Below are 26206 nucleotides of genomic sequence, written 5' to 3'. Positions count from 1 at the left end.
GCGCTGTAATGTAGAAGTACACGCCACAGCCGGCGTCAGGAGAGATGGCGCAGAGAGACGCAGGTGCGCTGTAATGTAGAAGTACTGTATTTTTCCCATGTTAATGTTACTAAGACCATCTGTTTCATGTGTTATATGTCCATAGCTGTAGCGGGGTGGAGCACTTCCTGCTTCAGCTTCTGCCACATTTGCCAGATATGGAGATCTTGATAAATGTGCGAGATTATCCCCAGGTTCCTCAGTGGATGACACCAGTCATTCCAGTCTTCTCCTTCAGCAAGGTGAGCATCTGGGAGAGTGTGGGTTGTACATTTGAGGATGAGAGTAGTTGGGTGGTGGAGATCTATTAACTGGGCAACTTGCGGTGTGTAGACCGGAGTATGAGATGAGGCGTGGTGTGTAGACCGGAGTACGAGACGAGGTGTGGTGTGTAGACCGGAGTACGAAGTGTGGTGTGTAGTCCACAGTATGAGACGAGGCGTGGTGTGTAGACCAGAGTACGAAGCAAAGCGTGGTATGTAGACCGGAGTACGGGGTGTGGTGTGTAGTCCACAGTATGAGACGAGGCGTGGTGTGTAGACCAGAGTACGAAGCAAAGCGTGGTATGTAGACCGGAGTACGGGGTGTGGTGTGTAGTCCTTAGTATGAGATGAGGTGTGGTGTGTAGTCCGGAGTACGAGACGAGGCGTAGTGTGTAGACCCGAGTACGAGACGAGGCATGTTATGTAGCCCAGAGTATGATACGAGGTGCGGTGTGTAGACCAGAGTACGAAGCAAAGCGTGGTATGTAGACCTGAGTACGGGGTTTGGTGTGTAGTCCACAGTACGTGACGAGACGAGGCGTGTAGACCGGAGTACGAGGCGTGGCGTGTAGACCGGAGTATGAGACGAGGCGTGGTGTGTAGACCAGAGTATGAGATGAGGCGTGGTGTGTAGACCAGAGTATGAGACGAGGTGTGGTTTGTAGACCAGAGTATGAGATGAGGCGTGGTGTGTAGACCAGAGTATGAGATGAGGCGTGGTGTGTAGACCAGAGTATGGGACGAGGTGTGGTTTGTAGACCAGAGTATGAGACGAGGCGTGGTGTGTAGACCAGAGTATGAGACGAGGCGTGGTGTGTAGACCAGAGTATGAGATGAGGCGTGGTGTGTAGACCGGAGTATGAGACGAGGTGTGGTGTGTAAACCTGAGGATGGGACTAATCAGATGATGCTAAAGACTGGGCAAGTTGTGTGGTATTAGGGCCCGATTCAGACCTGATCGTTGCTGAGCGTTTTTGCAGCAGTCTTCGATCAGATAGCCGCCGCCCATAGAGAGTGAAAACCCGCCCCGTGCAAGTGTGCGAATGCATGTGTACGCCGTTCAAAAAATTCCGCCACACAACGGACAGCTGCAAATCCGTTCGCAACTCACTCACCATCTGATGATTTCTCCAGTCTGTACAGTGTGTGTAGCCCAGGACTTACTCCTCCAGTGCGATACACACAGGCTGATCGGGGCCGGAGCTGACGTCACACACCCGCCCTGAAAACGCTTCGGAACGCCTGCGTTTTTCCTGACACTCCCTGAAAACGGTCAGTTACCACCCCCAAGCGCCTGCTTCCTGTCAATCACCTTGCAATCGACATTTTCGCACCTTCCTGTTGCTGTTTGGCGAGGCGCCTATGCATTGCGGTGCATACGCATGCGCAGTCATTCGATAATAGGCCGCTGTGCCATTTCGCACAAAAGCGATCATGTCTGAATTAGGCCCGTAAAACGAAGAGCAGTATGAGTGGGGAGAGTTAAATACCAAGCACGTTTTAACAGTAGTCAACTGTGGATGGGACTGGTCAAGGGGTAGAGTGCTGAGGAAAGGAGTGATTAGAGGGAGTGGGGTCCTGAGGATTGGTGAGTTGGAGCGTAGAGTGTTGAGGAAGGGGTGAGACGAGGTAGTGAGGAGTTAGAGTGCCGAAAAAGACATGTCAGGAGTCAGAGTGCTGGAAAGGGGTGCTCTGCTGAGGATGATCAAATCCGTAGGGAATGGATTGATTCATGACGGTGGAGTGCTGAGGAATGGGCAAGTCGGGCATGGGAGTGCTGAGGAACGGGCAAGTCGGTGGGGTGGAGTGCTGAGGAACAGGCAAGTCGGGGGGGTGGAGTGCTGAGGAACGGGCAAGTCGGGCGTTGGAGTGCTGAGGAACGGGCAAGTCTGGGGGTGGAGTGCTGAGGAACGGGCTAGTCGGGAGTGCTAAGGAACGGGCAAGTCGTGAGGTGGAGTGTTGAGAAACGGAGAAATGGGGATGGTGTGCTGAGGAACGGGCAAGTCGGGCATTGGAGTGCTGAGGAACGGGCAAGTCGGGCGTTGGAGTGCTGAGGAACGGGCAAGTCTGGGGGTGGAGTGCTGAGGAACGGGCTAGTCGGGAGTGCTAAGGAACGGGCAAGTCGTGAGGTGGAGTGTTGAGAAACGGAGAAATGGGGATGGTGTGCTGAGGAACGGGCAAGTCGGGCATTGGAGTGCTGAGGAACGGGCAAGTCGGAAGGGGGGAGTACTGAGGAACGGGCAAGTCGGGAGGGGGGAGTGCTGAGGAACGGGCAAGTCGGGGGGGTGAAGTGCTAAGGAACGGGCAAGTCGTGAGGTGGAGTGTTGAGAAACGGGGAAATGGGGATGGAGTGCTGAGGAACGGGCAAGTCGGGGGGGTGGAGTGCTGAGGAACGTGCAAGTCGGGGGGGTGGAGTGCTGAGGAACGGGCAAGTCTGGAGGGGGGAGTGCTAAGGAACGGGAAAGTCGTGAGGTGGAGTGCTGAGGAACGGGCTAGTCGGGAGGGTTCCGGTATGAATGGTCGACCATGTTATGGTCGACAGTCATTAGGTCGACCACTATTGGTCGACATGGACACATGGTCGACACATGAAAGGTCGACATGAGTTTTTTAACTTTTTTTGTGTCGTTTTTTGCGTAAAGTGACTGGGAACCCCAATTAGTGCACCGCGTCCCCTCGCATGGCTCGCTTCGCTCGCCATGCTTCGGGCATGGTGCCTTCGCTCCGCTAACGCTTCGCTCGGCACACTTTACCGTTCCAATCGTAGTCCATGTGGATCGTAAAGTATGGAAAAGTTCCCCAAAAGAAAAAAAAGTTAAAAAACTCATGTCAACCTTTTCATGTGTCGACCATTTTCCTGTGTCGACCATGTGTCCATGTCGACCAATAGTGGTCGACCTAATGACTGTCGACCATAACATGGTCGACCATGTGAACGGATACCAGTCGGGAGTGGGGAGTGCAAAGGAACGGGCAAGTCGTGAGGTTGAGTGTTGAGAAATGGGGATGGAGTGCTGAGGAACGGGCAAGTCGGGAGGTAGAGTGCTGAGGAACGGGCAAGTCCGGCGTTCCATAAAGACGCACCGCATCCCTGGGATCATTGCACCTCATAAGGGCCTCATGTGTGACTAACGTGTCTCTGCTCTGTGCCCAGACTGCAGATTATAAGGACATCATGTACCCTGCCTGGACCTTTTGGGAGGGAGGGCCTGCAGTGTGGCCCATATACCCTACAGGACTGGGCCGCTGGGACCTGATGAGAGAGGACCTGCAGAAGTGCGTTTTACCGTCACGTGTGCGGGTTATTCGGGGGGAGGGGAGGTCAATTTCTCTGCATCAGGTGACAATGTCTTTCTTATTTTTAGGGCAGCTGATGTCTGGCCCTGGGAGAAGAAAATGCCTAAAGGATATTTCCGAGGGTCGAGGTAAGCTGGGGAGGCCATGGGTTCTTGTCTCTGTCCTGTCTACCTCACTCTAGGACTCTTTCCTCTTCCTCTAGGACAAGCCCTGAGCGGGACCCCCTGATACTGCTGTCCCGGGAGAGCCCTGATCTGGTGGATGCGCAATACACCAAGAACCAAGCGTGGAGGTCAGAGAAGGTAACGAGGGCTGGGGGCCTCCTAGATCTATGGTAGGACAAGACCAGGATTGCACCAGGCTTGTAGCATGCATGAGATGTGACTGTCAGGGAATACAGAGGTCACCTACTGTAATGAGAGTGCTCCGGTAGGTTGTATTAGTGTCCTAACAAGCAACAGCAGTATCTCAGGCACACTGAGGGCATTAATAAACCTCCCCGAACACTAGATACAGTATGACATGTATACAGCAGGCCAGGAGCGCAGGGAGGTGTTCATCACTATTTCTCTGACGTCCTAAGTGGATGCTGGGACTCCGTAAGGACCATGGGGAAGAGCGGCTCCGCAGGAGACTGGGCACAACTAAAGAAAGCTTTAGGACTACCTGGTGTGCACTGGCTCCTCCCACTATGACCCTCCTCCAGACCTCAGTTAGAATCTTGTGCCCGGCTGAGCTGGATGCACACTAGGGGCTCTCCTGAGCTCCTAGAAAAGAAAGTATAAGTGAGATCTGCTGGCAACAGACTCACTGCTACGAGGGACTAAGGGGAGAAGAAGCGAACCTACCTGACTGGAGATAGTTTGGGCTTCTTAGGCGCCGCCGTCCCCCTTACAGAGCCAGAAGCATGAAGATGGTCCTGGAAATCGGCGGCAAAAGACTTCGGTCTTCAACAAGGTAGCGCACAGCACTGCAGCTGTGCGCCATTGCTCCTCATGCACACCTCACACTCCGGTCACTGATGGGTGCAGGGCGCTGGGGGGGGGGGGCGCCCTGAGCAGCAATATGAATACCTTGGCTGGCAAAAAAATCACAATATATAGTCCCAGAGGCTATATATGTGAAAAATACCCCTGCCAGAGATCCATAAAAAAAGCGGGAGAAAAGTCAGCCGAAAAAGGGGCGGGGCTATCTCCCTCAGCACACTGGCGCCATTTTTTTCTTCACAGTGCAGCTGGAAGACAGCTCCCCAGGCTCTCCCCTGTAGTTTTCAGGCTCAAAGGGTTAAAAAGAGAGGGGGGGCACTAAATTTAGGCGCAATATGTGTATACAAGCAGCTATTGGGGGAAAAATCACTCAGTTATAGTGTTAATCCCTGCATTATATAGCGCTCTGGTGTGTGCTGGCATACTCTCTCTCTGTCTCCCCAAAGGACTTTGTGGGGTCCTGTCCTCAGTCAGAGCATTCCCTGTGTGTGTGCGGTGTGTCGGTACGGCTGTGTCGACATGTTGGATGAGGAAGGTTACGTGGAGGCGGAGCAGAGGCCGATAAATGGGATGTCGCCCCCTGTGGGGCCGACATCAGAGTGGATAGATAGGTGGAAGGTATTAACCGACAATGTCAACTCCTTACATAAAAGGCTAGATGACGTAACAGCTGTGGGACAGCCGGCTTCTCAGCCCGCGCCTGCCCAGGCGTCTCAAAGGCCATCAGGGGCTCAAAAAACGCCCGTTACCTCAGATGGCAGACACAGATATCGACACGGAGTCTGACTCCAGTGTCGACGAGATTGAGACATATACACAATCCACTAGGAACATCCGTTGCATGATCTCGGCAATGAAAAATGTGTTACACATTTCTGACATGAACCCAAGTACCACATAAAAGGGGTTTTATTTTTGGGGAGAAAAAGCAGCCAGTGTTTTGTTCCCCCATCAGATGAATGAATGAAGTGTGTAAAGTAGCGTGGGTTCCCCCGATAAGAAACTGGTAATTTCTAAAAAGTTACTGATGGCGTACCCTTTCCCGCCAGAGGATAGGTCACATTGGGAGATATCCCCTAGGGTGGATAAGGCGCTCACACGTTTGTCAAAAAAGGTGGCACTGCCGTCTTAGGATACGGCCACTTTGAAGGAGCCTGCTGATAAAAAGCAGGAGGCTATCCTGAAGTCTGTATATACACACTCAGGTACTATACTGAGACCTGCAATTGCCTCAGCATGAATAGTGCTGCTGCAGCAGGGTCTGATACCCTGTCAGATAATATTAATACCCTAGACAGGGAGAATATGGTGCCAACATAGAGCATATTAAAGACGTCGTCTTATATATGAGGGATGCACAGAGGGATATTTGCCGGCTGGCATCCAGAATTAAGACAATGTCCATTCTGCCAGGAGGGTATTAGAGACCCGGCAGTGGACAGGTGATGCTGACTTTAAAAGGCACATGGAGATTCTGCCTTATAAGGGTGAGGAATTGTTTGGGGATGGTCTCTGGGACCTCGTATCCACAGCAACAGCTGGGAAGAAATTTTTTTACCTCAGGTTTCCTCACAGCCTAAGAAAGCACCGTATTTTCAGGTACAGTCCTTTCGGCTTCAGAAAAGCAAGCGGGTCAAAGGCGCTTCCTTTCTGCACAGAGACAAGGGAAGAAGGAAAAAGCTGCACCAGACAGCCAGTTCCCAGGATCAAAAATCTTCCCCCGCTTCATCTGAGTCCACCGCATGATGTTGGGGCTCCACAGGTGGAGACAGGTGCGGTAGGGGCGCGTCTCTGGAACTTCAGGGACCAGTGGGCTTGCCCACAGGTGGATCCCTAGGTTCTGCAAGTAGTATCACAGGGATACAGGCTGGAGTTCGAGGCGACTCCCCCTCGCCGTTACCTCACATCAGCCTTGCCTGCTGCCCTCGGAGAAAGGGAGGTAGTACTGGCGGCAATTCACAAGCTGTACTTCCAGCAGGTGAAATCAAGGGACCCCTCCTTCAACAAGGCCGGGGTTACTATTCCAAAATGTTTGGGGTACCGAAACCAGACGGTTCGGTGAGACCCATTCTAAAATTGAAATCCTTGAACACTTATATACGAAGGTTCAAGTTCAAAATGGAATCGCTCAGGGCGATTATTGCAAGCCTGGAGAATTTCATGGTATCACTGGACATCAAGGATGCTTACCTGCATGTCCCTATTTACCCTCTTCACCAGGTGTACCTCAAAATTGTGGTACAGGATTGTCATTACCAATTCCAGACGTTGCCGTTGGTCTGTCCCCGGCACCGAGGGTATTTACCAAGGTAATGGCCGAAATAATTATCCCGTACTTGGACGATCTCCTTATAAAGACGAGGTCCAGGGAGCAGTTGTTCGTCGGAGTAGCAGTATCTCGGGAAGTGCTACAACAGCACGGCTGGATTCTGAATATTCCAAAGTCGCAGCTGGTTCCTACGACGCGTCTACTGTTCCTGGGTATGGTTCTGGACACAGAACAGGAAAAAGGGTTTCTCCCGGAGGAGAAGGCCAAGGAGTTGTCATCTCTAGTCAGAGACCTCCTAATACAAATACAGGTGTCGGTGCATCAATGCACGCGAGCCCTGGGAAAGATGGTAGCTTCTTACGAAGAAATTCCATTCGGCAGGTTCCATGCAAGGATCTTCCAGTGGGATCTGTTGGGCAAGTGGTCCGGGTCGCATCTTCAGATGCATCGGCGGATAACCCTGTCTCCAAGGGCCAGGGTGTCGCTGTTGTGGTGGCTGCAGAGTGTTCATCTTCGAGAGGGCCGCAGATTCGGCATACAGGACTGGGTCCTGGTGACCACGGATGCCAGCCTTCGAGGCTGGGGGGCAGTCACACAGGGAAGAAACTTCCAAGGACTATGGAAAAGTCAGGAGACTTCCCTACACATAAATATTCTGGAACTAAGGGCCATTTACAATGCCCTAAGTCAGGCTAGACCCCGCTTCAACACCGGCCGGTGCTGATCCAGTCAGACAACATCATGGCGGTCGCTCATGTAAACCGACAGGGCGGCACAAGAAGCAGGATGGCGATGGCAGAAGCCACAAGGATTCTCCGATGGGCGGAAAATCATGTGTTAGCACTGTCAGTAGTGTTCATTCCCGGAGTGGACAACTGGGAAGCAGACTTTCTCAGCAGACACGACCTCCACCCGGGAGAGTGGGGACTTCATCCAGAAGTCTTCCAAATGATTGTACACCGTTGGGAAAGGCCACAGGTGGACATGATGGCGTCCCGCCTCAACAAAAAGCTAAAAAGATATTGCGCCAGGTCAAGGGACCCTCAGGCGATAGCTGTGGACGCTCTGGTAACACCGTGGGTGTACCAGTCGGTGTATGTGTTCCCTTCTCTGCCTCTTATACCCAGGGTAATGAGAATAATAAGAAGGAGAGGAGTAAGAACTATACTCATTGTTCCGGATTGGCCAAGAAGAGCTTGGTACCCAGAACTCCAAGAAATGATCTCAGAGGACCCATGGCCCCTGCCGCTCGGACAGGACCTGCTGCAGCAGGGGGCCTGTCTGTTCCAAGACGTACCGCGGCTGCGTTTGACGGAATGGCGGTTGAACGCCGGATCCTGAAGGAAAAGGGCATTCCGGAGGAAGTTATCCCTACGCTAATTAAAGCTAGGAAAGAAGTGAACGCAAACCATTATCACCGCATATGGCGGAAATATGTTGCGTGCTGTGAGGCCAGGAAGGCCCCAACGGAGGAATTTCAGCTAGGTCGATTTCTGCACTTCCTACAGTCAGGGGTGACTATGGGCCTAAAATTGGGTTCCATTAAGGTCCAGATTTCGGCTCTATCGATTTTCTTCCAAAACAGAACTGGCTTCACTGCCTGAAGTTCAGACTTTTGTTAAGGGAGTGCTGCATAGTCAGCCCCCGTTTGTGCCTCCAGTGGCACTGTGGGATCTCAACGTGGTGTTGGATTTCCTGAAGTCGCATTGGGTTGAGCCACTTAAATCCGTGGAGCTAAAATACCTCACGTGGAAAGTGGTCATGCTGTTGGCCTTGGCGTCGGCCAGGCGTGTATCAGAATTGGCGGCTTTGTCATGCAAAAGCCCTTATCTGATTTTTTATATGGATAAGGCGGAATTGAGGACTCGTTCCCAATTCCTTCCTAAGGTGGTATCAGTTTTTCATGTGAACCAACCTATTGTGGTACCTGCGGCTACTAGGGACTTGGAGGACTCCAAGTTGCTAGACGTTGTCAGGGCCCTGAAAATATATGTTTCCAGGACGGCTGGAGTCAGGAAAACTGACTCTCTATTTATCCTGTATGCACCCAACAAGCTGGGTGCTCCTGCTTCTAAGCAGACTATTGCTCGCTGGATCTGTAGCACGATTCAACTTGCACATTCTGCGGCTGGACTGCCGCACCCTAAATCTGTAAAAGCCCATTCCACGAGGAAAGTGGGCTCTTCTTGGGCGGCTGCCCGAGGGGTCTCGGCTTTACAAATTTGCCGAGCTGTTACTTGGTCGGGTTCAAACATTTTTGCAAGAGTCTACAAGTTTGATACCCTGGCTGAGGAGGACCTAGAGTTTGCTCATTCGGTGCTGCAGAGTCATCCGCACTCTCCCGCCCGTTGTGGAGCTTTGGTATAATCCCCATGGTCCTTACGGAGTCCCAGCATCCACTTAGGACGTCAGAGAAAATAAGATTTTACTCACCGGTAAATCTATCTCTCGTAGTCCGTAGTGGATGCTGGGCGCCCATCCCAAGTGCGGATTGTCTGCAATACTTGTATATAGTTATTGTTTAACTAAAGGGTTATTGTTGAGCCATCTGTTGAGAGGCTCAGTTATATTTCATACTGTTAACTGGGTATAATATCACGAGTTTTACGGTGTGATTGGTGTGGCTGGTATGAGTCTTACCCGGGATTCAAAATCCTTCCTTATTGTGTCAGCTCTTCCGGGCACAGAATCCTAACTGAGGTCTGGAGGAGGGGCATAGAGGGAGGAGCCAATGCACACCAGGTAGTCCTAAAGCTTTCTTTAGTTGTGCCCAGTCTCCTGCGGAGCCGCTATTCCCCATGGTCCTTACGGAGTCCCAGCATCCACTACGGACTACGAGAAATAGATTTACCGGTGAGTAAAATCTTATTTTCTGTTCTTTGTCTTCAGTTATAAATATTTCACACTGATTGTGCAACACGGACATTTTACACAATGTGAATAACAGTCACGTTTTAGTTGTAAATAGTGTTTGCCGGGCTACGAGTGCGTCCACTAGAACCTGAACGCCATTGCACGGCTAGGTTAGGGGTAACACTGCACTGCCAATCTGCCCCATAGATCACGCAGCTCAGCGTCAGGCTGGTCCTCTCCAGGCAGGGAGGACGCAGTGTTCATTACACAGACAGGACTCCCTCACTATCACATGACGTGCAGACCGCCGCATAGACCGTGACACCAGACTCTACACAGAGAGATATAACTCAGGGAGTGCCGTGCACTCAGCGCCAGACACCCCCCACCACAGCCGTGCACTCAGGGCCAGACACCCCCCACCACAGCCGTGCACTCTGCGCCAGACACCCCCCACCACAGCCGTGCACTCAGCGCCAGACACCCCCCACCACAGCCGTGCACTCTGCGCCAGACACCCCCCACCACAGCCGTGCACTCTGCGCCAGACACCCCCCACCACAGCCGTGCACTCAGCGCCAGACACCCCCCACCACAGCCGTGCACTCAGCGCCAGACACCCCCCACCACAGCCGTGCACTCTGCGCCAGACACCCCCCTCCACAGCCGTGCACTCTGCGCCAGACACCCCCCACCACAGCCGTGCACTCAGCGCCAGACAACCCCCACCACAGCCGTGCACTCAGCGCCAGACACCCCCCACCACAGCCGTGCGCTCAGCGCCAGACACCCCCCATCACAGCCGTGCACTCTGCGCCAGACACCCCCCACCACAGCCGTGCACTCAGCGCCAGGCACTCCCCACCACAGCCGTGCACCCAGCGCCAGACACCCCCCACCACAGCCGTGCACTCAGCGCCAGGCACCCCCCACCACAGCCGTGCACTCAGCGCCAGACACCCCCCATCACAGCCGTGCACTCAGCGCCAGACACCCCCCACCACAGCCGTGCACTCAGCGCCAGACACCCCCCACCACAGCCGTGCACTCTGCGCCAGACACCCCCCACCACAGCCGTGCACTCTGCGCCAGACACCCCCCACCACAGCCGTGCACTCTGCGCCAGACACCCCCCACCACAGCCGTGCACTCTGCGCCAGACACCCCCCACCACAGCCGTGCACTCAGCGCCAGACACCCCCCACCACAGCCGTGCACTCAGCGCCAGGCACTCCCCACCACAGCCGTGCACTCAGCGCCAGACACCCCCCACCACAGCCGTGCTCTCAGCGCCAGACACCGCCCCCCACACACACAACCGTGCACTCTGCGCCAGGCACCCCCCAGGTGTGACTTAGTCAGTGCTCAGGGCCTCACGGGCTGCTCTTCCTCTGTTACAGGACACGCTTGGTCAGCCGCCAGCAAAAGAAGTTCCGTTAGTGGATCACTGTGCATTCAAGTACGACCACTTCCTCTCCTCTCTCCCACTTCCATGCTTCATCCTTCTGTCAGTCCTATCACCTACCTGACGGTAACTGATAATCTCTTCCTTATGTAACGCCTCCCTTTACCTGTCCCATTGTACCAGCCCTATAGAAGTTCTTCTCTCCGTTCTGTCCCTGCGTGTCTGTGCATCTTACCCCCCATATCTCACAGTATGGGCCTAATTCAGACCTGATCGCAGCAGAAAATTTGTTAGCAGTTGGGCAAAACCATGTGCAGTGCAGGTGGGGGGCAGATGTAACATGTGCAGTGTAGGGGGAGGCAGATGTAACATGTGCAGAGAGAGTTAGATTTGGGTGGGGTGTGTTCAAACTGAAATCTAAATTGCAGTGTAGAAATAAAGCAGCCAGTATTTACCCTGCACAGAAACAAAATAACCCACCCAAATCTAACTCTCTCTGCACATGTTATATCTGCCCCACCTGCAGTGCACATGGTTTTGCCCAACTGCTAACAAATTTGCTGCTGCGATCAACTCAGAATTACCCCCCATCTCTTCCTAAAACTTCTCTACAACTCCTTCCCAATGCCTCTTACTAGAAGGGGTAAATTTACTGAGTGAGTCGCCATTTCTCTCTCTCTGTGCGGGAAATGTGACTCAGCAATACTGTATATCTCTCTCCTACCCGCCAGGTGTCTCTCTCCTTACCTCCCCGTGTGCCTCTGTTCTCCTCCCGGTGTGTGACTCTGTTCTCCTCCCGGTGTGTGACTCTGTTCTCCTCCCGGTGTGTGACTCTGTTCCCCTCCCGGTGTGTGTCTCTGTTCCCCTCCCGGTGTGTGTCTCTGTTCCCCTCCCGGTGTGTGCCTCTGTTCCCCTCCCGGTGTGTGCCTCTGTTCTCCTCCCGGTGTGTATGTCTCTCCTCTTATCCCCATGTGTCTCTCTCTCTCCTACCCAAGTGTGTGTCTCCTCTGCTCCCTGAGTGTGTCTCTTCTCTCCTCTCAGTCTTTGTCTTTCTTCCTCCGTGTGTGTGTGTGTGTGTGTCTCCTCTCCTCCCCGAGTGTGTGTCTCCTCTCCTCCCCATGTGTGTGTCTCCTCTCCTCCCCGAGTGTGTGTCTCCTCTCCTCCCTGAGTGTGTGTCTCTCCTCTCCTCCCCGAGTGTGTATCTCTCCTCTCCTCCCCGAGTGTGTGTCTCTCCTCTCCTCCCCGAGTGTGTGTCTCCTCTCCTCCCCGAGTGTGTCTCTCCTCTCCTCCCCGTGTGTGTGTCTCCTCTCCTCCCCATGTGTGTGTCTCCTCTCCTCCCCATGTGTGTGTCTCCTCTCCTCCCCATGTGTGTGTGTCTCCTCTCCTCCCCATGTGTGTGTGTCTCCTCTCCTCCCCGAGTGTGTGTCTCCTCTCCTCCCCGTGTGTGTGTCTCCTCTCCTCCCCATGTGTGTCTCTACTCTCCTCCCCTAGTGTGTGTCTCCTCTCCTCCCCGAGTGTGTGTCTCCTCTCCTCCCCGAGTGTGTGTCTCCTCTCCTCCCCGAGTGTGTGTCTCTCTCCTCTCCTCCCCGTGTGTGTGTCTCCTCTCCTCCCCATGTGTGTGTCTCCTCTCCTCCCCATGTGTGTGTCTCCTCTCCTCCCCATGTGTGTGTCTCCTCTCCTCCCCGAGTGTGTGACTCCTCTCCTCCCCATGTGTGTGTCTCCTCTCCTCCCCGTGTGTGTGTCTCTCTCCTCTCCTCCCCGTGTGTGTGTCTCTCTCCTCTCCTCCCCGAGTGTGTGTCTCTCTCCTCTCCTCCCCATGTGTGTGTCTCCTCTCCTCCCCGAGTGTGTGTCTCTCTCCTCTCCTCCCCGAGTGTGTGTCTCCTCTCCTCCCCGAGTGTGTGTCTCTCTCCTCTCCTCCCCGAGTGTGTGTCTCCTCTCCTCCCCATGTGTGTGTCTCCTCTCCTCCCCGAGTGTGTGTCTCCTCTCCTCCCCATGTGTGTGTCTCCTCTCCTCCCCGAGTGTGTGTCTCCTCTCCTCCCCGTGTGTGTGTCTCCTCTCCTCCCCGTGTGTGTGTCTCCTCTCCTCCCCGAGTGTGTGTCTCCTCTCCTCCCCGTGTGTGTGTGTCTCCTCTCCTCCCCGTGTGTGTGTCTCCTCTCCTCCCCGTGTGTGTGTCTCCTCTCCTCCCCGTGTGTGTGTCTCCTCTCCTCCCCGTGTGTGTCTCCTCTCCTCCCCGTGTGTGTCTCCTCTCCTCCCCGTGTGTGTCTCCTCTCCTCCCCGTGTGTGTGTCTCCTCTCCTCCCCATGTGTGTGTCTCGTCTCCTCCCCGTGTGTGTGTCTCGTCTCCTCCCCGTGTGTGTGTCTCCTCTCCTCCCCGTGTGTGTGTCTCCTCTCCTCCCCGTGTGTGTCTCTCCGCCCCTCCCCGAGTGTGTGTCTCCTCTCCTCCCCGAGTGTGTGTCTCCTCTCCTCCCCGTGTGTGTGTCTCCTCTCCTCCCCATGTGTATGTCTCCTCTCCTCCCCGAGTGTGTCTCCTCTCCTCCCCGTGTGTGTCTCTCCGCCCCTCCCCGAGTGTGTGTCTCCTCTCCTCCCCGTGTGTGTCTCCTCTCCTCCCCGTGTGTGTCTCTCCGCCCCTCCCCGAGTGTGTGTCTCCTCTCCTCCCCGTGTGTGTGTCTCCTCTCCTCCCCGTGTGTGTCTCCTCTCCTCCCCGTGTGTGTGTCTCCTCTCCTCCCCGAGTGTGTGTCTCCTCTCCTCCCCGTGTGTGTCTCCTCTCCTCCCCGAGTGTGTGTCTCCTCTCCTCCCCGAGTGTGTGTCTCCTCTCCTCCCCGAGTGTGTGTCTCCTCTCCTCCCCGAGTGTGTGTCTCCTCTCCTCCCCGAGTGTGTGTCTCCTCTCCTCCCTGTGTGTGTGTCTCCTCTCCTCCCCGAGTTTGTGTCTCCTCTCCCCCACGAGTTTGTGTCTCCTCTCCTCCCCGAGTGTGTGTCTCCTCTCCTCCCCGTGTGTGTGTCTCCTCTCCTCCCCGTGTGTGTGTCTCCTCTCCTCCCCGTGTGTGTGTCTCCTCTCCTCCCCGTGTGTGTGTCTCCTCTCCTCCCCGAGTGTGTGTCTCCTCTCCTCCCCGTGTGTGTCTCTCCGCCCCTCCCCGAGTGTGTGTCTCTCCTCCCCGAGTGTGTCTTTCCTCCCGAGTGTGTGTCTCTCCTCTCCTCCCCGTGTGTGTCTCTCCTCCCCGTGTGTGTCTCTCCTCTCCTCCCCGTGTGTCTCTTCTCTCCTCCCCGTGTGTCTCTTCTCTCCTCCCCGTGTGTCTCTCTCCTCTCCTCCCCGTGTGTCTCTCTCCTCTCCTCCCCATGTGTCTCTCTCCTCTCCTCCCCATGTGTGTGTCTCTCCTCTCCTCCCCATGTGTGTGTCTCCTCTCCTTCCCCCGTGTGTGTCTCTCCTCTCGTCCTCCACGTGTGTGCCTCCCTCTGGCTCTCTCTCATTCCCTCTCCAATTTTCTTTTCCCCTTGTGATACCTTTCACCAAGCCCGCTTCTCCCAGTGGCACTCACGAAGTCTATCTACCATTGTCAGGTACCTGTTTAATTTCCGGGGGGTGGCCGCCAGTTTCCGGTTGAAGCACCTGTTCCTGTGTGGGTCACTGGTGTTCCATGTGGGGGATGACTGGCAGGAATTCTTCTATCATCGGCTTGAACCATGGGTGCACTATATTCCGGTCAGCCAGGACCTGACAGACCTGCGGTAATGTCTTCTCCTCGTCAGTCTTTCTAAAGGCTTTTTCTGTGATCCGTGTAGGGAGCAGGCTCCTCCCTGACTGGCACACCTTGGCACAGGCTCCTCCCTGACTGGCACACCTTGGTGCAGGCTCCTTCCTGACTGGCACACCTTGGCACAGGCTCCTCCCTGACTGGCACACCTTGGTGCAGGCTCCTCCCTGACTGGCACACCTTGGTGCAGGCTCCTCCCTGACTGGCACACCTTGGCGCAGGCTCCTCCCTGACTGGCACACCTTGGTGCAGGCTCCTCCCTGACTGGCACACCTTGGTGCAGGCTCCTTCCTGACTGGCACACCTTGGCACAGGCTCCTCCCTGACTGGCACACCTTGGCGCAGGCTCCTCCCTGACTGGCACACCTTGGTGCAGGCTCCTCCCTGACTGGCACACCTTGGTGCAGGCTCCTCCCTGACTGGCACACCTTGGTGCAGGCTCCTCCCTGACTGGCACACCTTGGCGCAGGCTCCTCCCTGATTGGCACACCTTGGTGCAGGCTCCTCCCTGACTGGCGCACCTTGGTGCAGGCTCCTCCTTGACTGGCGCACCTTGGTGCAGGCTCCTCCCTGACTGGCGCACCTTGGTGCTGGCTCCTCCCTGACTGGCGCACCATGGCACTTTTCTCCATGACCCAAGTGCCTTGGCGCTATCCTCCATGACTTGCGCACCTTGGCGCTATCCTCCATGACTTGCGCACCTTTGCGCTTTCCTCCATGACTTGCGCACCGTGGCGCTATCCTCCATGACTTGCGCACCGTGGCGCTATCCTCCATGACTTGCGCACACGTGGCGCTATCCTCCATGACCTGCGCACTGTGGCGCTATCCTCCATGACCTGCGCACTGTGGCGCTATCCTCCATGACCTGCGCACCGTGGCGCTATCCTCCATGACCTGCGCACCGTGGCGCTATCCTCCATGACTTGCGCACCGTGGCGCTATCCTCCATGACCTGCGCACCGTGGCGCTTTCCTCCATGACCTGCGCACCGTGGCGCTATCCTCCATGACCTGCGCACCGTGGCGCTATCCTCCATGACCTGCGCACCGTGGCGCTATCTTCCATGACCTGCGCACCGTGGCGCTATCTTCCATGACCTGCGCACCGTGGCGCTATCCTCCATGACCCGTGCAGCTTATCGCTATCCGCCCTGACCTGTGACCCAGCGCATACCTCCATGACTCGTGTTTCAGTGCACTCTGTTTTTATTGCATTTCTTGTTTTTTCTTTGCCCCATCTGGGGTTAGAGATGACCCTGTTGTCCCCTCCAATTATCTGTTTTGTGTTAATTACTGTATTGTAATTAGGGAACTGCTGCAGTTTGTGAAGGAGAATGATGAGGAAGCAAAGAAAATTGCAGAAAGGTATAACCTCCCCTCACCCTGATACATTGTGTAACCCGGGATCACAAGCTGCACACAGAAATGCGCAGTAGGAGGGGCACCGCGCTCCCGGCCCGTCAGCTGTTGGCATGTTGTGCAAACTGCCTTCCTGGTGCAGATTGTCATCCTTTTCCATGCTGTAGTGTGACCCCTTTACCCCCGCTTACTAATGCCTCCACTCAAATACCCCCATATTCTAATCCCCCCCCCCCCCTTTCCTCTAATACCCCAACAAATGAATGACCCCAACCTAATACCTTATGTTACCAGGGGGCACCTGTTCATCGCTGAGCACCTCCGGATGGAAGACGTCTCTAATTACTGGAGATCTCTTCTCATCCAGTACTCTCAGCTGCTCACTTACCGGGTCCGACGACGTAAGGACTACCGGGAGGTGACACCTGCGCCTGGTCACAGTGAGCTCTAAATAAGCACTTTATCTCTCATGGCGTCGGCCAGATGGAATTCCACAGGCAGGAAGATTCTGACAGAGGACGCAATGTGTGATGCCCAGTGTCCCCATTCTAGTATCTCCCTGTCCCACCTCATAGACTGCAGGAGGCGTCTCCACAACGCATACAGGATACCCCAGACACGCTGTCTGAAAGGTGAGGACATCCCAACACACGCAACGTCCATGACATGAGGACACCCCAACGTATGCACGCAATGTCCATGAGAAGGATCCACCCCCAACACACGCAACGTCCATGACATGAGGACACCCCAACGTATGCACGCAATGTCCATGAGAAGGATCCACCCCCAACACACGCAATGTCCATGAGAAGGGTCCACACGCAACGTTCCATGAGAAGGGTCCACCCCCAATGCACGCAACGTTCCATGAGAAGGGTACACCCCTAACGCACGCAACATTCCATGAGAAGGGTCCACCCCTAACGCACGCAATGTCCATGAGAAGGGTACACCCCCAACGCACGCAACGTTCCATGAGAAGGGTCCACCCCCAACGCACGCAACGTCCATGACATGAGGACACCCCCAACGTATGCACGCAATGTCCATGAGAAGGGTCCACCCCAACGCACGCAACGTTCCATGAGAAGAGTCCACCCCCAACGCACGCAACGTTCCATGAGAAGGGTCCACCCCCAACGCATGCAAAGTTCCATGAGAAGGGTACACCCCCAACGCACGCAATGTCCATAAGAAGGGTCCACCCCCAACGCACGCAACGTCCATGAGAAGGGTACACCTCCAACGCACGCAATGTCCATAAGAAGGGTCCACCCCCAACGCACGCAATGTCCATGAGAAGCATCTGTGTGTGTCCATCACCCTAGGACAGTGTGGTGTTGGCTGAGTTCTGCCCCTGGCAGGCTGCAGTGCTGGTTGACTATCACCCACTAAGACTTATTGGGCATTGGCAGGGGTGGTACAGTGATGGAGATGGGGTAACTGAGGGCACCCTCCCATCCACCAGCATATACTCTTCCCTTGCTCCTATACCAGGGTACAGTAACACACTCCTGGGGGCCTGACGCTCCCCCTCCTGGGCCTAATGACAGTAACTTAGCACCTGTACCATTACTCAATGGACAATTTTACGTTATGGTGACTGAAAATCTCATCCAGCTCCCCCAGGGGGCTCCGCACCTGGACTCCCCAATCCTGGGAAACTTCTTTGTACATTAAATTTTACTTTCATACGTGTGATGATTATTATCCTTTATATCACGTCTCTATATTACAGTATGTCTTTACAGAGGACGCTTACTCAGTCATAGTAAGATATATAGACAGAGTATCACTGATTCCTGAATGGGAGATAAATGTCAGATGGGCAACCCGTCACTGTGCCGAGGTCTGTGGTGTGAGCGGGGATAACCTGCAATTGTGAGAGGACGACCCCTGATTGTGAGCGGGGCCGGAGTGTGAGAGGACAACCCCCGACTGTGTGCGGGGCCGGAGTGTGTGGGGACGACCCCCGACTGTGAGCGGGGCCGGAGTGTGAGAGGACGACCCCCGACTGTGTGCGGGGCCGGAGTGTGAGGACGACCCCGACTGTGTGCGGGGCCGGAGTGTGAGAGGTGACCCCCGACTGTGTGCGGGGCCGGAGTGTGAGAGGTGACCCCCGACTGTGTGCGGGGCCGGAGTGTGAGGACAACCCCCGACTGTGTGCGGGGCCGGAGTGTGAGAGGTGACCCCCGACTGTGTGCGGGGCCGGAGTGTGAGAGGACGACCCCCGACTGTGTGCGGGGCCGGAGTGTGAGAGGACGACCCCCGACTGTGAGCGGGGCCGGAGTGTGAGAGGACGACCCCCGACTGTGAGCGGGGCCGGAGTGTGAGAGGACGACCCCCGACTGTGTGCGGGGCCGGAGTGTGAGAGGACGACCCCCGACTGTGAGCGGGGCTGGAGTGTGAGAGGACGACCCCCGACTGTGTGCGGGGCCGGAGTGTGAGAGGACAACCCCCGACTGTGTGCGGGGCCGGAGTGTGAGAGGACGACCCCCGACTGTGTGCGGGGCCGGAGTGTGAGAGGATGACCCCTAGTTGTGTGCGGGGCCGGAGAGGATGACCCCTGGTTGTGTGCGGGGCAAGAGTGGATGTCCGCACAGTTCTTGTCTATATGCACAAATCATGTCACTGAATACTTCTCAGATCTTTCATAGAGTCCAGTCCATAGAGAAATATCAGGTAACAGACTTTACAAATAATACAGGCAGATGATTGCTGAACAGCTCTGAGCATAAATCCAAGTATGCATCATGACAAGAGTGTCCAGGGTTACTCTCTGTAAGGGCTGAAACATCCAATCCTCACAAGTCAACCCAGCAGAATTCTAACTAGCTGCAGCAATTAGGAGTGAGTAGGAAGCTCAGTGAGATGTATGATCCTGGTACATATTGTATGGCTCTTTCTCGCATCGCCTGTAAGTACATCTCGACTGCTGGAGAGGGGCAGTGAAAATTCCCCCCTCTGGTGGCCCCCACAGCGCATCCACAGAAAGTTGGGGATGAATGTGACACAGAAAGCTGGGAGACGGGGATGAGTGTGGCACACAGGAATTTGGGGTACAGGGATGAGTGTGGCACATACAGGAAGTCAGGGGATGAGTGTGGCACACAGGAAGCTGGGGACGGGGATGAGTGTGACACAGGAAGCTGAGGACAGGGATGAGTGTGACACACAGGAATTTGGGGTACAGGGATGAGTGTGGCACATACAGGAAGTCAGGGGATGAGGGTGACAGGGGGATGGGGATGAGTGTGGCACACAGGAAGCTGGGGACGGGGATGAGTGTGACACAGGAATTTGGGGTATAGGGATGAGTGTGGCACATACAGGAAGTCAGGGGATGAGGGTGACAGGAAGCTGGGGACGGGGATGAGTGTGGCACACAGGAAGCTGAGGACGGGGATGAGTGTGGCACACAGGAATTTGGGGTACAGGGATGAGTGTGACACATACAGGAAGTCGGGATGAGGGTGACACAGGAAGCTGGGGATGGGGATGAGTGTGGCACACAGGAAGCTGGTAGACGGGGATGAGTGTGACACTGGGAGCAGAGGGGACAGGGATGAGTGGCGCGCACAGGAAGATGTGGAAGGGGATGAGTGTGGCACACAGGAAGCTGGGAGACGGGGATGAGTGTGGCACACAGGAAGCTGGGGACGGGGATGAGAGTGGCACACAGGAAGCTGGGGATGAGTGTGACACAGGAAGCTGGGGATGAGTGTGACACAGGAAGCTGGGGACGGGGATGAGAGTGGCACACAGGAAGCTGGGGATGAGTGTGACACAGGAAGCTGGGGATGAGAGTGGCACACAGGAATTTGGGGTACAGGGATGAGTGTGACAGGAATTTGGGGTACAGGGATGAGTGCGGCACATACAGGAAGTCGGGATGAGGGTGACAGGAAGCTGGGGATGGGGATGAGTGTGGCACACAGGAAGCTGGGGACGGGGATGAGTGTGACACAGGAATTTGGGGTACAGGGATGAGTGCGGCACATACAGGAAGTAAGGGGATGAGGGTGACACAGGAAGCTGGGGATGAGTGTGACACACAGGAAGCTGGGGACAGGGATGAGTGTGACACATAAAGCTGGGGGACGGGGATGAGTGTGACAAAGCTGGGGGAAGGGGATGAGTGTGGCACACAGGAAGCTGGGGACGGGGATGAGTGTGACACATAAAGCTGGGGGACGGGGATGAGTGTGACACAGGAAGCTGGGGACGGGGATGAGTGTGGCACACAGGAATTTGGGGTAGTCAGGGGATGAGGGTGTCGAAGTCGAAAAATATTGCATTACACACATCACGTACAAACTACACACAGATGGCCTCCGTGCGCGTACTTGTTCTGCCGTGCGTGCACATATTCGCAATTTGCGTATGGTCGCTCCCGCGGTCCTGCGTATTAGCGCGTGGTATGAGTATTTACGGTAGTGTTTGTAATCGCATGGAAAAGCCATAAAAACACTTTACATATTTAATCCAAATAGTGCACAATGGGGGTAATTCCAAGTTGATCGCAGCAGGACATTTTTTAGCAGTTGGGCAAAACCATGTGCACTGCAGGGGGGGGGGGAGGGGGGCAGATACAACGTGCACTGCAGGGGGGGGGGCAGATATAACAGAGAGAGTTAGATTTGGGTGGGTTATTTTATTTCTGTGCAGGGTAAATACTGGCTGCTTTATTTTTACACTGCAATTTAGATTGCAGATTGAACTCACCACACCCAAATCTATCTCTCTCTGCACATGTTATATCTGCCTCCCCTGCGGTGCACATGGTTTTGCCCAACTGCTAACAAAGTTCCTGCTGTGATCAACTCAGAATTACCCCCAATGTACACATAGGGGTATATTTACTAAGGTCCCGATTTTGACCGAGATGCCGTTTTTTCATCAAAGTGTCATCTCGGTAATTTACTAAGCAAAAATCACGGCAGTGATGAGGGCATTCGTAATATTTTGGAAGTCCTAGGAAAAAATCACGAATCAATACACCATCGGTCAAATACGCCTGCAATTTGCTAGAAATCGGGAATTTACTAAAAAGTGCAAAACACAAACACTGCCGACAATAGCCAAACACTGCCGTGATAAAATACAAATCGTGAAAAAGTGCTAAAAATAAACAGACCTGCTTTTTTATCCCGTGTTTGTATAGGCATGCACGGATCCATGAGATCCGTGCATGTTTTTCAGTGGGAACGGGGGGGGAAATGTTATAAATTTTCAGAAAAAAAATTGCGTGGGGTCCCCCCTCCTAAGGCAAACCAGCCTCGGGCTCTTTGAGCCGATCCTGGTTGCAGAAATATGGGAAAAAAATGGACAGGGGTTCAACCATATTTAAGCAACCAGCATCGGGCTCTGCGCCTGGTCCTGGTTCCAAAAATACGGGGGACAAAAAGAGTAGGGGTCCCCCGTATTTTTTAAACCAGCACCGGGCTCCACTAGCTGGACAGATAATGCCACAGCCGGGGGTCACTTTTATACAGTGCCTTGCGGCCGTGGCATCAAATATCCAACTAGTCACCCCTGGCCGGGGTACCCTGGGGGAGTGGGGACCCCTTCAATCAAGGGGTCCCGAGGCTGTCCCCCCCATCCAATAGGCTGCGGATGGGGGGCTGATAGCCTTTGTGAAAAGTGATTGATATTGCTAACAAAATTCTTACTGCGATCAACTTGGAATTACCCCCAAAGTACAGGAGAGCGCTCGTGGCGTAAAAGGCACGCTGGTCGCGTGTTTACGCAAGGTTGCGTAGGAATACGGACGCTAAGTACAAAGCACACGATATTTGTTCAATTAAGGTGGGATAGTATACATTTAGTACAATAGCACATAACTATCCGATTTCAAAAGCAGGTTACTCTAAATTTAGTTTAAAAACTCTGCAAAAAAGCTGCTGACCTAAAGGGAGTAAAAATTTTCTATACAGAAAAGAAAAACAAGGTGTATTTGAGTGAGTGAAAGTGGAGTGAGAGGATTTGAACCCCGGAAATTCGGGTCCCGTGGGTACACCAAGTGAGTGGAGACTTGGTGGCATGAGGCGGCTGACTCACGTTAATAAAGGTAGAGATAATACGCAAATCATGAGGTGATTTGTAGAGGAGCGTAATATAGGATTGTGCAGAAGTATAGAAATTGTGAATTGAAGTTTGAAGGTTTTGTATTACGCTCCGGCTGAGGTTTCGCAGCTTGTGATTCGATTCCAGTGGTCGTAGGGCGGATAGGTAAAAAGTACCTATACGCTGTGCGATTGGACCGCATGTTTGTGGGTGCAATACATAGCGCAACTTGATACCCCTTTATGAGCTTTTGCATAAAATTGTGGTATCATTATCGCTGTGCAGAGCATACGCAAGCGGGATTTGTGTAAGTCAAAAAAGGGAAGTTTTCGCTGGTCTCTCTCAGGAAAATCTTCAGCAGCGATATTCGCTGGAAAAGGTAAGTTACTCCTAAAACTTCCAGTGAATAGAAGCCAGTTAGGGCCTCACTGTATACACGGTGTTCACTATTGGAGTGAGTCGTGGTACGTCAGCGGAGAAGGAGCGAGTGAAAGCACTAGGTGTCTTTCACCGTCTATTTGTAGTGTGCATTTGGGGATTGCGATTATAGGTAAAAAGTCAGTGATGGGATCCAATTGCACAAGCAGTGGGCATTTGGTAGCTAGGGTTCAGGCAGAAGAGTTGGGACCGAGAAGGTCAGAATTGCGGCCGAGAGGGTCAGCAAGGTTTATTATGTGTGAAAAATATGGTTCACACACGGAGGCTTTTTGCAATGAGAGGGTACGTATGACTGTGGAAGATAGGGCCCCATTCCCAAAGGTGGGTAGCTTTGAATCCGAGGTGTTACAGAACATAAGGATTAAAGTATGTCTGATTAAATCCAGAAAACAAAGGGTCAGACATACAAATTGTTTAAACCTGTGGCAGCAAGAGGGGGAGATGCAGAAGGAAAAGGCTTGCACAGCAAGTTCCAAATCTAGCGGGAAAGCAATTGCGAGCGCACCAACACCATATATTGATGGGGAGAAATTGTCTACAAGCAATGGTGCATCAGTAAAGGATGGGAAAATGATTGATAAATGTGTTAACCCTAATCCTTGCCAGTTGTATCCCGTTCTAAATTTTCCTCAGGATTGTGAGCAGGAAGATGAGTCCAGCACGATATCGGCACTCTCTCTAGCAGCCACCATACAGGACACCCAGGTGGGCACGGCCCAACCACCAAGAGTTGTAGCAAGGCCCCCTAGCGGAGGGATAAGTGAGGTCGTGTCCACAGGTAAGTACGGCACCATACACTATGCACAGACAATAGCTCCCCACATTATAGAGTCAAGCCAGAATGATGTAGTTGAATTAAATCCTGTCAGGGTGATCGCAGTCCCCAATGGGAAGACTTACGCTCAGGGAGTCACTCCCATCAGGAACATTGCCATGCATTGTCCTTCATCCCGAGCAGAGTTAAGGTCAATTATATCAGAATTTCCCGATCCCAGGAAAGATCTAGTCGGATGCCAGAGGTTCATTAAAGAGTTAGGTAACGCACATGAGCCCACAAATAAAGATTGGCGAACAGTGCTACGGGTGTGTCTACACTCAAATATTGACATCACAAAATTTATAACAGATTGTAAGACGCAGAGGTACCTCTCACTGATGAGTACACTCAGGAGAATGTACGGCAAATCAATCTGCAATTAGGAGTGTATTTCCCTACTGTTGTCAAATGGAATAAAATCTTCTCCATAAGACAAAAGGAAGGTGAAATGGCATCCGAATATTTCCATGGAGCACTGCAGGAAATACCTAGATACACTGGGATCGAGGACATTAAGGATAATGCACACCATAGGGAGGTAGCTGTTTCTGTATTAATGGACGGGTTAAAGGAGGCACTGAGAACAAGGGTGCAAACCTCTCTACCTAATTGGAGAGGTATCTCGGTGTCTGCCTTGAGAGAGTCCGCTGTCGAGCACGATCGGAACATCAGTAAGCACAGGGAGTCACAAGGGGATAAGCTGATGGCGGTTGCCTCATAGACAGGTGGGAAGAACCATACCAAGTCTTGTTAACCAGCACGACAGCACTAAAGGTCGCCGAAAGAGAGACTTGGGTCCACTCGTCCCACTGCAAGAAGGTCGCTGACCCGGAGAGAACTCGTGACAAAGAGCAAGGTGAAGAGAACGTTGTATCACTAGAGTGTTTGTTCCGGGAAAGTTGAGAGGCAGGACTGTTGAAAGGCACCTGAGCACGGAGAGCACCAAGACCAAGGACGGTTGTCGCAACATTTTCTTTTATCACCCCCCCCCCCCCCGTATTTTCTTTTCTTTTCTCCTACTTATTTTCCTTCTTTCCCCTAACAAAATGGATCTATCACAAGAGACTGCGTTTCGGGTTCTACTAGTAATTCTGTTTTTGATCAGGACAATTTGTTTTGGTGAGGGTCCCAGAGAGGTCGAGCAGGGATCTGGAATGGGTTCTGATGGCGAGTACGAATTTGTAGGATCTCAGGAGCAGCACATCACTCGAGTAAAGGCTGGTATCAGTAAGCGCTCTGGTAGTCATGGAGCTCGGAGGCACTGTGAGGGGTTATTGTCTGAGGAAAATTGCATTTGTAGGAATTGTGAGAACATAGTCGAGGATGGGTGCATCCAGAGATGTCAGTCCAGCCTTAATATCGACATGGACCGTCATCCATTGAGTGATTACCACTCACTAGTGGGTAAGGTCTTAAACCAGACAGAATGCTGGGTGTGCTCACAGGTACCTCAAGGACAGAGTAAGGCAGGATTAGTACCGTACCCTTTAGCAATAGATGAGGTACTCGAATTACGGGGTGGGAGACCGGTGGACAAGAAATTCAATATCTCTAGGCCCCCTAGCTTGAAGCTCCAGCAGTATCATGTAGATAGGTCCCTGTTTTGTTTTAATATTTCCAATTACCGAAAACCAGGAAATTGGGAAGTGACGTGGAATAACCAGACAATGACTTTTTCACACAGAGCTGATAGGATTCCTATTGACTCTGAACTTGTACGCCAGATAGCCAACAGTGGGAGGTATTTTCGGTATAGGTATACACGTGGAAGTAAGACCATGTGGGTTGGAAAAGTATCGTCAGGGTATTGTGCCCCTATCATCCAGCCCGATACTTGTACTGAGCAAATGAGAGAACTAGGGATTGGTTTCTTTACCTGGAAAGTTTGCAACATGGTGGATGCTGGGAACTCCGTAAGGACCATGGGGAATAGCGGGCTCCGCAGGAGACTGGGCACTCTAAAGAAAGATTTAGTACTATCTGGTGTGCACTGGCTCCTCCCTCTATGCCCCTCCTCCAGACCTCAGTTAGAATCTGTGCCCGGACAGAGCTGGGTGCTTTTAGTGGGCTCTCCTGAGCTTGCTAATAAGAAAGTATTTTAGTTAGGTTTTTTCATTTTCAGGGAGCTTCTGCTGGCAACAGACTCTGCTACGTGGGACTGAGGGGAGAGAAGCAAACCTACTAACTGCGGCTAGGTTGCGCTTCTTAGGCTACTGACACCATTAGCTCCAGAGGGATCGAACACAGGACCTGACCTTGTCGTCCGTACCCGGAGCCGCGCCGCCGTCCCCCTCGCAAAGACAGAAGCCGGCAGAAGCGGAGAAGACATCGAAATCGGCGGCAGAAGACTCCTGTCTTCACATGAGGTAGCGCACAGCACTGCAGCTGTGCGCCATTGCGCCCACACTAACCCACACACTCCGGTCACTGTAGGGTGCAGGGCGCAGGGGGGGGGGGGGGGCGCCCTGGGCAGCAATTGATACCTCCTGGCGAAAACTGCATATAGACAGTGGGACACTGTTATATGTATGAGCCACCGCCATTTATTTTACAGAAAATCGCGGGACAGAAGCCCACTGCTGAGGGGGCGGGGCCTTCTTCCTCAGCACTCACCAGCGCCATTTTCCTGCCACAGCTCCGCTGAGAGGAAGCTCCCCAGGC

General features: G+C 53.5%; 1 protein-coding gene across 2 annotated transcripts in view; it reads left to right on the top strand.

Moving 5' to 3' along the window:
- Nucleotides 1–26206, top strand: part of POGLUT1 (protein O-glucosyltransferase 1) — a 56880-nt gene that overhangs the window by 3732 nt on the left and 26942 nt on the right. Inside the window, exons 4-11 of one of the 2 annotated variants that reach the window (XM_063956894.1) lie at nt 146–281; nt 3457–3578; nt 3668–3727; nt 3802–3901; nt 11108–11166; nt 14667–14834; nt 16171–16227; nt 16516–17918. In XM_063956894.1, coding sequence (XP_063812964.1) covers nt 146–281; nt 3457–3578; nt 3668–3727; nt 3802–3901; nt 11108–11166; nt 14667–14834; nt 16171–16227; nt 16516–16672 — 859 coding nt within the window. In that variant the 3' untranslated portion in view covers nt 16673–17918. Of the gene's footprint in view, nt 1–145; nt 282–3456; nt 3579–3667; nt 3728–3801; nt 3902–11107; nt 11167–14666; nt 14835–16170; nt 16228–16515; nt 17919–26206 lie in introns of those variants that run through there. The other variant, XM_063956895.1, reaches the window with a different exon arrangement.

This window comes from Pseudophryne corroboree, chromosome 2, assembly GCF_028390025.1.
Source record: "Pseudophryne corroboree isolate aPseCor3 chromosome 2, aPseCor3.hap2, whole genome shotgun sequence".
In the NCBI taxonomy this organism is placed as follows: Eukaryota; Metazoa; Chordata; class Amphibia; order Anura; family Myobatrachidae; genus Pseudophryne; species Pseudophryne corroboree.
The sequence above is the reverse complement of the archived record's forward strand: the minus strand, read 5'-3'. Positions and strand labels throughout refer to the sequence as shown.